This window comes from Podarcis vaucheri (genome assembly GCF_965113315.1).
Source record: "Podarcis vaucheri genome assembly, chromosome: 1".
NCBI lineage: Eukaryota > Metazoa > Chordata > Lepidosauria > Squamata > Lacertidae > Podarcis > Podarcis vaucheri.
The window spans coordinates 112,087,048-112,100,899 of NC_138759.1; the positions used below are offsets into that span (position 1 = coordinate 112,087,048).

A 13,852-nucleotide genomic window follows, 5' to 3' on the forward strand; every position below is an offset into this window, starting at 1 on the left:
GGGTGGCATCTAGGAGTTTCAAATATTTTTCAGCTTCTTCTTAGGCACTGCCAATTGTTTAGACAGCTAAAGCTTTGCCCTGGTGATATTGAGAGCTGAGGAAGTAAAGGAGGATTTTAACTGGCTCAGTTGAAATATCACATCAATGCATGGTTTCTGCTATGCATAGTTAGGTACCCACACCATAGTTTGAGCTTCCATACACACAACAGGGAAACAGTGGTTTAGAGTGCTTTCATTTCCCACATATTCTCTCCCATCTCCATGGTACAGTGGCCTCTTGAGACTGCAGTGGCCCTATCTGGGATTTGTCTGTGGCTTGTGGATTCAGATATAACAGCAACCCACTAAACCCAAACTGTGGTTTGCAAACTAGCATACAGCTTTGGTTTGATATCCTGGTTTGGTGAAGGTTAAAGTGGGATCAGAATGCCAACAACTTAATGAATCATATCACAAAACACACATTGCAGGAAAAAAATCTGTACCACATAATTATGAGTTGAATATATAAAGTCTTTTTTATGCATTCTCTTTTCTCTCTTCTAGAACTTGAGGAGTCCAGACAGAAATGCCCTCCCTGCTGGTACAAATTTGCTAACATGTGCTTAATCTGGGATTGCTGGCCACCGTGGTTAAAAATAAAGCATGTTGTTAATCTGGTAGTGATGGATCCATTTGTTGACCTTGCTATCACCATCTGCATTGTTTTGAACACCTTGTTTATGGCCATGGAGCATTATCCAATGACTCCTCAGTTTAACCATGTGCTGTCTGTTGGAAATTTGGTAAGTCCTTCATAGTATAATAAATAACAGAAAGCAAAAAAAAAAAAAAAGGAGCCAATTTATTTCACTTGGTTTACTCTGTTGGACTTAGTTAGATATCACCCACTGAAATAATTATGAAATTGCTTGGGTTGGATTGGGTCTGGATTAAGAACCTAGCTACAAATTACTTTAAATTTGCTGCTTGAAGTGGTGTCAGCAGTTTTGAAAAAGTAAAACCAAGCACCAGAACTTGTATGAGGAAAAAGATTGGGCCTGTATGAGGAAGGAGGATTTAAGCCTGATCAAGTGGTTCACTTCTGGTGGGTTGTTTTTTTTCCTTAATAAAACAATTTTTTTTTAATGCTGTAGCTCTTTGTCTCTGCTCGGCAAACATTTGATGAATGCGATCATTGTTATCTGAGGTGGATGACAAATAATGTTTTTTTGTGTAGGTGTTTACTGGCATCTTCACAGCAGAAATGTTTCTCAAGATAATAGCCATGGATCCTTATTACTATTTCCAAGAAGGCTGGAATATTTTTGATGGCATCATTGTCAGCCTGAGTTTGATGGAGCTGGGTCTTGCAAATGTGGAAGGGTTATCGGTCCTAAGATCTTTCAGGCTGGTAGGTACATCTCTTGATCATATTATATATACAGATTCATAATTTGATCAGTGTACAACAGGGCACGCCCGCCACATATGGAAATACCTGCCCCAGTCTTGACAACCACCCTAACCCTGTTGTACAAACAGAAAGTTTTTGAAGAATTTTTTGCTGTAGTACTGGATATTATTCCAGTGGACCGAGGCTCAGTTCTGTTATCCATTTCCCCCGGAACCATGCAGAATATAAATTACGAATGTACATACTATACATTTTACTACTCGTGCATGATTTTTTGAAAATTCGCTCAGGAACAAATCGGCAGGTAATAGTGTAATATTCTAATAGCGCACCCCCAAGCATGTTTGCTTAGAAGATTAAGTGTTACTCATTCCAAAGTAAGTGTATATAAGATTGCAGCCTACAGCTATTAATCATTCAAGTCACTGATACCTATCTGCTTTGTTCCCTTAATGCAAGAGGAGTAAAAAAAAAAAAATCACTGGCCAGATTCAACAAAGCAGTTCTGCTAGTGGGAGACAGCACAGGAGCTCATGCTAGCACAATGGGGCATCCCTTCCTCTCTTTTCACTGCATGCCCCTTGTGCGCGCCCCTCATAATTTTTTTGGCTCTGATGCACCTGAGAACCTCCAGAACACAGCATTGGAGCAGAAGAGGGTGGTTCTTCTGTCAGGCAAACAACAATGCTTATACTGATCGAATGTTTGTTTCAGCACAACATTCAATTCTTCCCATTGTGTCTGTTTTCCATATTAGAAACTGGCTTTTAAAGAAATGCAGCATCCTAATTCTGCTACTAGGAAAATGTGCTCTGCTAATCAGATTTAGTCACTAGGAGAAGTCTTGCATATGTGTAAGCCGAAATTACTTAATCTGCAATGCAAGTATTTGGTTAAATATTTTAGGCTCAATTACCTATGAATAAAAAAATATACACTGTCAGCTTTCATCAACCTACTTCCTCCAGAAGACAGCTCTAATATTAATTGAAATGTAAAGATAATGAACACTAATTGTGATACCTACTTACTCTTACTTTTCAGCTTCGAGTTTTCAAATTAGCCAAATCTTGGCCGACATTAAATATGTTGATAAAGATTATTGGCAACTCAGTGGGTGCTTTAGGAAATCTGACCTTGGTGTTGGCCATCATAGTCTTCATTTTCGCTGTGGTTGGCATGCAGTTGTTTGGCAAAAGCTACAAGGAATGTGTCTGCAAGATCTCGAACGACTGTGAACTTCCACGCTGGCACATGAATGACTTTTTCCATTCTTTCTTGATTGTATTCCGAGTACTTTGTGGAGAATGGATAGAAACTATGTGGGATTGTATGGAAGTTGCTGGACAAACAATGTGCCTTACTGTCTTCATGATGGTCATGGTAATTGGAAATCTAGTGGTATGTATCCAACAAATATATATTGTGTCTGCAACGCAAGATTCAGTGTGTAGAGCAAATAACACACAAATTTTAGCAGGTTTCACATGACCTCAGCTCTTATTGGTTATAGCTCACAAAGATTGACATGGCAGAAGGCAGGAATCCAGTCATCAGACAGTCCACCTGTTGGCTGATAGCACCATCCAAACTTGAGTGTATGGATAACGTTGCAAGGCTTCTATGGAATCCGGGTCCACCAAGGTGCAAACCTATACAGTGTTCCCAATGTGCAACTCAAGAGTATCGCATCTGGGCCAACTCCCTGAGTTGGGTTTGGGTTGAGGCCCAAAGCAACACTTCAAGACCCCTTAAGAAGTTCCCCCCAGTGGAGAAAAGGATGCCCATCCCCATTTACCTCTGCTATGGATGCAGCCCAATGCCTCCAGGATACAGTGGTACCTCTGGATGCGAACAGGATCCGTTCCGGAGTCCCGTTCGCATCCTGAAGCAAATGCAACTCGCGTCTGCACGGATCGCGATTCGCCGCTTCCGTGCACGCGCGTGATGTCATTTTGAGCATTTGCGCTCGCGCGAGTGGCAAAACCTGAAAGTAACGTGTTATGTTACTTACGGGTCGCCGCGGAGCGCAACCCAAAAATGCTCAACCCAAAGCTACTTCAACCCGAGGTATGACTGTATAGGAATTACTGTGGTGGTTAAAAGAAACAGCTAAATAAAATGTGCCCCCAGGAAAGGATCAATCTGAAATGCATCAGGCCTGAAATAAATCTTTCCTCAAGCCCCTGGAATTCCTTTCCCTGTTTCCTTTCCAGTGCCCGTAATAAGAAGTTGCAACAAGCATGTAGGGGGAAAAAGGGGACGAATGCTGCAGAAACTTAGAAATGTGTGTGCAAAAAAGAATGAAGAGAGCAGCGGTGAACAGACTCTTTCCCTTCCTTATTCTCAGTTTGAGATGCCTTGTTAGTTTCACCTCAACAATGAAGAGGCTTCTCCATACAAAAGCTTTCTACCACATGTCCATTACATGTTCTTTCCGCACGAAGAAGGAGGCCTTAGGTCATGTTTTGCAAATCTGAAACTTCATCTTCGGGTAGTAGACCCTAGGACACCTTCAGCTTAGAGCAGGAGTAGGGAACATGGGCTACAACTTCCATCATGCTGTCTGGAGCTGACGGGAGCTGGAATCAAACAGCAGCTAGACTCGGAAGCATGACGTGAGGATGGCTTGGCAGGATAATAATTAGGATACAAAATTGTTACACCCAGAAAGGAATTATTGTCATTTAAATTGTGCAAAATATGTAGAATCTCTTGTCGTCTTTTTGCCTTAATAGGTTTTGAACCTGTTTCTAGCCTTACTGCTGAGCTCTTTCAGTTCAGACAATCTTGCTGCTACTGATGACGACAATGAAATGAACAATCTCCAGATCGCTGTGGCAAGGATTCAGAGGGGAGTCGATTATGTGAAAAGAAAAGCATATGAATTTGTCCAAAAGGCCTTTGTGAGGAAACAGAAAGCTTTGGATGAAATCAAACCACTCGAAGATCTGAACAACAAGAAAGACAGCTGCATTTCTAACCATACCATAGTAGATATTGGCAAGGACTTTAACTATCTGAAAGATGGCAATGGAACCACCAGCGGCATCGGCAGCAGTGTGGAGAAATACATAATTGACGAAAGCGATTACATGTCGTTCATAAACAACCCAAGCGTAACTGTGACCGTGCCCATTGCGGTTGGAGAATCAGATTTCGAAAATCTGAACACGGAGGAGTTTAGCAGTGAGTCAGATTTGGAAGAAAGCAAAGAGGTACATTTAGTTTTAATACACAACACTATATTGCTTCAAAATGCAGTCCTTTTAAATACATGAAGTTCCCATTTGAAAACATGGCATTTTAGTGTTTTACCACCAGTGTGAACAAGTGATATACCTTGATATTTCATGTTTCCAAATGCAAAGGTAGAAAACAGTGATTTTCATTAACACAGTTGTTCGTTATGGCAGTTGAAATACTCTAACTCCTTCTTTGAAGATTAACATTAACTTCATATGTTTAATATTCCCCACTTTTTATTGTATCAAACCTATATAATAAATGAGAATCAGTGATAGTTTTGTAGCCTTGTAAGTTTCAAAGAGCATATGGGGAAGATTGCCTACAGTTAATCTTCTAATTTATCTAACATGACCTCTACCTCACTGAGTTCTTGGTGTCAACTTGACCTGCCCTAGAATTCTAAGCTGAAAGAAGACAGGATATTTAGTACAAATATCTATGCTTTGGGAAAAACCATTTTTGGATATACGGTATACACAATAATTTGTTAAGTTAGCTTTAGCCTCCCTCAAACTGTGAACAACACACACTGGATGCTAGAATGTGTTGGGGAATTTCCCCACCTACAGTAAATGCCTGAGATGTAGACATTTTGGGTTAGGAGGATAACCCCCCAGCCACCCATTCCCTCAATATAGATTTTCTAGCACTTTCCTCAATAATATTTGGGGTTGAGCAATGGCAGGTAGAATTCTGGGTGGCATGGACTAGTCTCATATTTTATTTTAGTTTTGAAAAAACTAGGTTAGCCTTCAGCAACATGGCATTCTCCACATGTTTTGGTGAAACTGATCTAGAGAATTATTTTGGGAATTGTGCTCATTGTCTGCCTGGCTGTTATATTTGGAACTGGGGATATCCCCTCTGCACAAAGATAAAATTAGTGACCCACGGATGCAGAGGGAAGGGAGGAAATTTTTCACATGTGATATGCTTCTTGCATTACATTCTTGGAGTTGTTGCTTTTTAAGCACTTCTGTGTTTAGGGTTGTCTGGTCCCCAGCAGCACAAAACCTGAAATGTTAGACAGGGCATTGTGGGGAACTCAAACCATTATTTTGCTAAAATATTTTACTATTCATACACAATGTCAGGACACTCAGGACAGATTACAGCAAACTCTAAACTACAACTGTGCCGCAGTCTGGACCAACTACCCATTATGTGGGACTTCCGTTGTTATAATTCCATTATTCCCCATTTCCCCCCTTTCTTATAAAATAGCCATAGCCCGGCCCAGGCAAATCTGGGCTAAGGCGCTGAGGGGGTGATGTTTGAGACTTTGCTCACACACCACAAACCCTATGCAAATAATAAGAGCATAGCTGCTAGTTAGCCACAGAGGGGGGAAATTGTGGTCATCACAACTGTACCTAATAATAGGGGAATAATTTCCTGTGCCAGCACAATCTGTTCAAGCTGCATGGAATTTGTATGCTTGCATACCTTAAAACTCTTTAGCTGCCACCTACTTTCAGACAATTAACACCCAGGGCAAAAACCTGGAACCCTATCTGTTGTACGCTTTCTGTATGTGGCCCAATATAGCCTGGTTTGATTGGTGGAGCAAGATGGTGAGTTTGACTGGTGAATAGGAAAAGCTGGTTGGGAAAGAAGGTGGCCCCACTCATTCTGTGACCTTGTTCACACAAAATGATAAGGTATAGTTATTGGAACTGAGCAGCTCGATACACAATCTAGTGCACATTGCTCAATCACTCCCACTTTGTTCCTCCCCTAAAGGTCTGGCTTGTCATTACGTTTGAACTGGGGTTGTGCTTGTTCCTCCAAAGTTAGCTATGATCAGCAAGCTAACAACAAACCATGGCTTCATTTGGGCTTGTTAGGAAGAAACAGCCCACAATCATAGACCATTCATAATGACAAGCCAAGGCTTCATGGCTTGCTGGGAGCAATCAGGAGCAATCAAGCAGTGTGGCACCAGCACAAAGTTTTATCTAAATAAGCTGTTGTCCATGGTTTATTGGTCTTCGGACCTATGAATAACAAAAGAAAGTGTTGCTTTCCACAGTGTCATTTATGATGATTTTTTAAAAAAATCGAATTCTAGGCATCCGGATGAGTTGTAATGTATTTGTTCAGATTAAGAAATTTTAGAAGACATTTATTTATTAACTCTGGTAAAACTATGTCACAGTTTTGTTAAATGAAAACAGGAGGGTTCCATTCCAAAGGTATTTGTGAATGTTCCAGCCTTGTGTGTGACCTTGAAACTAATTCCAGATTTATGATTTGAAAATCCAGTCCCGCAAGTCAATGCAGCTTCTGCAGGAATCTCCTCTGTTTTAGGATCCAGCTTCTAATTTACCTCTGTACATTGCAATCAAATTCTAGCAACATTTAACAGTGCATGATTTTGAGGGGCATTTTTATTAAGGCAATGAATACACCTTTTCCCTGTGCTATTTTAGATGACGTGCAATTAATACCTGTAAACCGAGTCATACGTAATAATAATCCAAAATCAAAAGCAGAGATACTGTTTTATAAACTTCATGTCCTACCATTCTTACTTCTCGCAGGATTAAAATCAAGCTGGATCATTCAGGAATGCAGCTCTGGTGCTTTTTGTTTTTACCAGACAGAGCAACGAGCAGCATCAATTTTACACAGGTTACCTAAGCAAGTTGTTCTACCTCTATATATGATCACCTTTTAACTGGATATGGATTGGCTTGCATGCTACTCAGCCATCTCCCTTCCCCCCATCCATTGCAATATTAGAAAGCTACACGGCTGCTCTCTGCCGAGTCAGGTAACTCGCATCACAGCATGGGCAGGCAGGATTGGCAAGTCCAACATTTGTAGGCATTCAGACGCCAGTTAAGCCGCACTCTTTAGTATCATGCAATTTTATAGCAAGAGGAAGAAGAAGAAATGCATGCAGTTTGTTCAACCCGAAAAGCATTTGTTTCGCTAGGGGTAACTGGGAGACAAAGTACATTGGGCATGCAAAGGGATTAATTGCTTAATCCAAGGGTGGAGAACCTTTTCATCCTGCAGGTCACATTATCTCAATGGAAACTTGCTGGAAGACAGAGGCCACTGGTGGGTGGGCATCTCTGCACAGCCCAGGAGAAGACCAAGGGCCCAAAAGGACATCCTAGAGGGCTGCATTTCGCACCCGGGTCTGAGGTTCCCCACCCCTGCCTTAATCAAGCCAAGGGGTATTTTTATACTACTGTACTTACAATTAATGCCGTTGGGTGGTGTGCATGATTTCTGAGTTTATAATGGAAATAACTTTCTTTTGCAAGCTGAAACGCGTGTGTGACCTTATAGCCTGCCATTAAGCTGTACAACAAATGCAAACAGATAACACTTCAGCAACTTTTCGAAACTTTGTCACGCAAAATGAAATGGTGGGGGAAATTCGACTAGCAAAACACTACAGCTGCAGGTTAAGCAACACCCACCCTGCAGCTGCATGCACAACAACAACAAAAAATGCCCTCCACCAGGTGCTATTTTCATCTGGAGGGAAGTCTGTTCAGAAATAATAGTTTCAGAAGAGGGGCAATTTTTTTTTTAAAAAAAAGTTCTTTAAAAAAGCGAAAGCGGAAAACCTCACCATAGTCCTGATACTGATCCTTCCTATGTCTGCTATTTTTTTTTAAATGATTTACACAATGCCAAACTACACATAACATATAGTTTGGCCCTTTAAACATATGTCCCAGTCTTGGGAATAATAAGCACCGGGGAAAATGGGTGGACTACTTTGCAGCTATGTAAAACAGGACCTGAAAAGCATCCAAATGGGGTGACACGGATCCTTCCACAGGCATTGCCTGCTGGAAGTGATTTTCCTTCCCCCGTGTTCATTCACTACAGTGAAGCAACATGCATAAGTGTGTCACTGATTGCTGTTGCCAAATATTGGTGTCTGTGCCACTTGTATGCAAAAAAGGTTTGCTGCAAATTAAGAAATCACAACTTCCCTCAATTTAAGGGGATTTTTTTCCCTGTAGGTATATGATAAGCCCAAATCATTTTAAATCAATTTGCATGTGTTTGTCTTCTCCTGCCATTCCTTTAATAGCTCCTTCCACCTCTTTCATTTGATTTCCATAGCATGGCAGGTTTCGAAAATCAGTTTTAATAAGATATTGAGATCATTTGCAGATGCTCTGCTTAGTAGTTTTCCATTCCCACCCCCCAAATGCTTACATTTCAAAGGAGCATGCAAGTTATGTAAATTGATGCAAATGTGGGGTTCATGCGCAGTTGTTATTGTTTAAAACACTCTTATTAAGAGCATAATTAAATAGTCTTGTTTTTTGTTGCATCCCGAAATAATTCCACGTTGACCATACTTATTTCTTATTTTAGTTTCAATTTTATAATTAAAAAAGCACTTCCCTTTAGCATAGTCAGATAAAAATGGAGACCAGACGCCTGTATCTTTAATAATTGTGTAGAAGAGGGAATTTCAGCAGTGTGGCTTGCATGACAACCTTCTGAAATCCCCTCTTCTACCCAGCTATGAAGGGGCCAGTATGGATTTGCCCAACCTACCTCTTTTGTTATAGCATTATTACCATGATACAGCTACCAGCAAATCAGGTGTGTACACCAATAACAGTACCGCCAAACTTCTTCGCATTTGTAAAGCTTGTTTGGTATATTAAAAGCAGAAGGTATTCAGAACCAAAACCAATTTAGAATGTTTCTAGATTGTGCTTATTTCTTCTGTTAGCAGCGTACCTTTTGATGCATCTAAGATGCCCCCCCCCCAAATACCCAGAATATTAAGGTTTGTACAGTATCTGAACTCTAATAAATTAACCATCCTTTAAATTGTGGCATATTTTCCATAGCATTTTGTTTTGGGGAAAAATCTTGCTTTATCATTATGTTTTTCTAAGGATGTTTATGGTTGACATTCTGTATTGCAAAGGTAGAAAGATGGGGCAGAAAAGTACTGTGTATGCTTACTCACTCAGAAGTATATCCTACTGAGTTCATCCTCCTGGGCTTCTTGCCCAGAAAATGGGCAGATGTACATAAAAGCAATGGGAACAACAATTACAACATCCATTCCTTCCAGTCTGATGTACCTTTAGTGAAACTGGATTTATTTCATTCTACAGCTCAACTCAACACTTGTGACCCTTTGGGCACCACCAAGACAAAATAGTATATTTCCTTTCAAGAGGTGCTACTATGTGCCCTACTACACTCTCCTAATTTTTAATCAATTCAAGTTCAATCAATCAGACCCTTCTACCTAAAATCTGGAAGATGTCCCTTTTAGAAACTGGCAAATTAACCACATGTTATTCCCTGTGTATATTCATAATTCACATCCTCAAAAGACTAGTGACGTTGCAGTTCATCTCTGCCACATTGCTACATAAGGGCTGGCTGGGCTTTTTTAGGAGGAAAGGTAACAAATAAATAAATAAAATAAGGGATGATTTTATATAAACCATTATTTCTATATAGCCAGAGGTGCCACAATGTAGAGCAACTCAGAAATGAAAACTCTTAATGACTAATTTTTGGCTCTATCAATGTGTACTGAATGTATTTAACGCCTTATCACAAACTTTGCTTTTGAAGTACTGGAGATTCAAAATGGGCAGATTTAAAGGGAGTGCTTCCAGCATAACCAGTGCGCATTGTATAAATCTCTGAATGTGCCTCTGTTACTTTTAACACCCACTCCCCCAATACTGACCCCAGGCTTGCCTCATCACATGGGCAGACGGCACTCTCTGGTTTTAAGCATAATTGATATCTTTGAATAAGGCGAACAAATCTCGCGAACCTGGGATGCTTTCTCTTTCTGAGTTGCTTGGGTGCTGTGCAGTGTCCACTTCAGGCTCAGTTAACTAATAAGATTGTTATTATTATTACAGCCTGTTGCAAGAAACATGCCAATTTCTCACTGAGAAGAAACCTGAAAGGTTTAATTTACAATTCATGAAATGTAGACTTGTACCTCAACCAAGATGAATGTAAAGTGGCTGTTTGCATTTCAGATAATGGTATCTTAGACTTTTGCCTGATCATTGTGTTTGCATGTGAAATGTCTAATATACTAATTTGATGAATGAACTATACTTAATTTCAAGGATTGAAAAAAGGATTGAGATTTGTACTTGTTTATTCTTTGGATTTAGCGCTGCTCACAAGTTACTAAACAATTTTTTTTTCCAAAAAAAGAAAAAAAAGAAAAGAAAAAAGAACAACCTAAAGATTTCTCTTTATTTTCTGAATAGACTCATCATGATTTTGGTTTGCTTTTTTTGCTTTTTGCTCTGCTAATTCTGCAGCATTAATGCTAAAAAAAACACCCCACCCCCTGCAGTTTGGAATGATGCAAGCAAAATATTTTACAATTTCAAACTATTTAAAAAATAGGATGTTATGGTTCTATATACATCTATTGACTAAGCGTGAATTGCATAGATTACGTATGATAGGTGTCTATGATTCAGTCTATCGGTGGTTTATAAGCACAGGAGCTCCATTTATGTATAGAAGGTCCACATGTGCATCGACATCAGAATTCATTGCAACATGATCTGCATGTGCGTTCCATGTACAGATGGACTAAGCCCATCAATTGGAATGAACGGGGCAGTCAGTGCATACCAAAAATCTATTTGTGCATCTGATGTATTAAATTACTGTATACACTGTACTTATATGCTACTGGATTTCTTGGGATTTAGGTATGCATAGCTGCACTATGTAAGTACCTGAGCCTGAACATCTTTACCTGGAAGCCAGTCCCTTTGATTTTGGTTGAACTTCATTTCTGAGCATATACTTTGTACCAGTCTGTAAGCAGAACATAGTGCAATTTATTTGTGGCCATTTCTATAAAACAGTGCTTAGCCAAAGCCTTTTCTAGTCTCCACTTAGGATAGAAGGCTGCATATCAAGGGATACTGTTGCAGTGAATTTCCTGCAACTGTTTTTCTCTATTTTGTGGCAAAGAGTTAAGATTTATATACATTTGCACTTCGTAAATGATATTGTACAACAGTTGTTGCTAAGTACAAAATATATCCTTTGAAGCTGCACTCAAGAGTGTACTGGATTTTCCCAACATTGATCCCTCACCCCCCTGCTTGATAAAAGGCCACAATATGCATTTTGCTACAAGTGGCTAAGATCATACTATCAGGAAACTGCTTACTGGTCAGTATTAGTAAGATTATTATTGATAAATGATTAATCCCAGGTTTTATTGTTCTGAGATAAACAGGTATGTTGGAAGTACTGTACTGAGATAGCCTATTCCAATTTTGGATGGTGTGGTTACTATTTTTATATTATCAGAAACTTCCTTTTGTCATTGAACAAGAATGCAATGCTTGCAGTCCCCTTATACTATACTTGTGTGAATATTATGTTGTTTTATATGGTTCTATACAGCTAGTGTACATGGGGATAGCATTCGTTCCCCGTTGACCTTTATTTTGTTTATTGATATTAAAGTGCATTAAAAATTGAATGTGTGTTTCCTCTGGAAGTGTAAAACTAACAACAACAGTTTTTGTTTCCTCTAAAAACAAGAGACTCAGATGAACAAAAAGATTATATTGAATCTAATTTTGTTGCCCCTCTCCCTGCAAGTGCCATTACACAGCTTTTTTATAAAAACAAAACAGAGAGCAGATTATAAATTATATTCTGATGCAATCAATAGAACCTGTTCATACCTCCTAAAAATAGATTTTTAAAACCCATGAAATGCCAAATAGTCTTCTGAAACAAAGTAATTTTATTGATCCAGAAGTTAGTGAAACCACCAGAAAATAGACTAGAAAGGGCTGATTGGTAGAAACAGCTTGAGGATAATCTGAGGCCTTTTTTTAAAGTAAATTCAGAATGGTAACCAATTCTTTCTGCTGCTTAAATAAAATTTAAACTGGAACACCTCAAAACTGGTAAAGTACTTTCTTCATCAAACTAATATTTTAGCAGGTTAAGAGTTCGTGAAAAAGCTTGATTCTGATGAATAATGCCGACAGCTTTGTTTTGGAGTATTATGTAAAAAATGATCTTTTTATAATAGTACATTGACACCAGTATGCGTTATTCACCATCTGCTTACATCATTCCCCACATAAAGATAGTTACTTACCAATGCAGCCATTTACTGATGTTATACACTACCATGGTAATAACATTGTAGAATGCTACAGAATGCGATTATCAGCTCTACTTTTATTCACTATGGTACTCATATTTGTCTACTGCTGCCAATGCAGCAGCCTTCTAGCTTTCCTTAATCACATCAGGAAACCAGTTGGAAGTTTAGATGACGTCACTTTTCATTATTGGCACAATCTCTTTCCCTCCAAAAATAGCATTTTTGAAAAATTGTGTTTTAATTGCTATTGTAGAAATACACACGATTATCTAAGTACTAAAGAGGACACATATATGTACCATGCAAGAATAAAAAGTAGTTTAAAAAATGCACACTCAGCTGTGCAAGTGCATTGGCAAAAGAGAATGCGAAATAATGGCTCCCGCTCTGGAATTAATACGCTGCTTTCCTTTCTGAAACCTCAGAAACTTAGAAGTACTTATACACTGATAATTTGTCTTTTCATGTCAACAGGAAGTAAAGGGTTAAACATAGTTTGCATCATATGCATACTGTACCTGCATCTGACATGAAAATGCTTCCTTCAGTTTTCCCCGTAACTTGGGGGAAATGCTGCAATTCATGGTGCTCTCTCTCTCTATCTTACCAATTAGTGTTGCTTCAGAACTGTCAGTTCAGTATGTGGCTTAGTTTCTTAGCAAATTGGTTCAAAATGGTGGTTCCTTCTATGAATATACCGAAACCCTTCCATCATGGGGGGGGGGAAACCCCCCGTTTGATGTGGTTAATAATACTTATGGCCTCACACAGAGGAAAGCAAACTGGCCTCCACAGTTCTGCTCTTCATTTGAGAGCTCTTAATTACACAGAGAGCATTTTGGAATGCATTAAGTGCAACCCAGTCCTATAAGAAATAGAATGGTAATTAACAGTTTCACATGGGGCTTTTATTTGCAGAAACTAAATGCATCTAGTTCATCTGAAGGTAGCACAGTTGACGTTGGAGTCCCCCCAGTTGGAGAGCAACCTGAAGCCGAACCAGAAGAATCTCTTGAACCAGAAGCCTGTTTTACGGAAGGTGAGGAATATAAAAAATTGAAACTACTTTG

General features: G+C 39.3%; 1 protein-coding gene across 2 annotated transcripts in view; it reads left to right on the top strand.

Annotated features, from left to right (window-relative positions):
• LOC309540018 (sodium channel protein type 2 subunit alpha) overlaps window positions 1–13,852 on the top strand; it is a 94,740-nt gene that overhangs the window by 62,224 nt on the left and 18,664 nt on the right. For both annotated transcript variants that reach the window (XM_082236594.1, XM_082236595.1), the window contains exons 14-18: window positions 550–788; window positions 1,223–1,396; window positions 2,444–2,800; window positions 4,138–4,617; window positions 13,701–13,821. In XM_082236594.1, coding sequence (XP_082092720.1) covers window positions 550–788; window positions 1,223–1,396; window positions 2,444–2,800; window positions 4,138–4,617; window positions 13,701–13,821 — 1,371 coding nt within the window. The remainder of the gene's footprint in view (window positions 1–549; window positions 789–1,222; window positions 1,397–2,443; window positions 2,801–4,137; window positions 4,618–13,700; window positions 13,822–13,852) is intronic.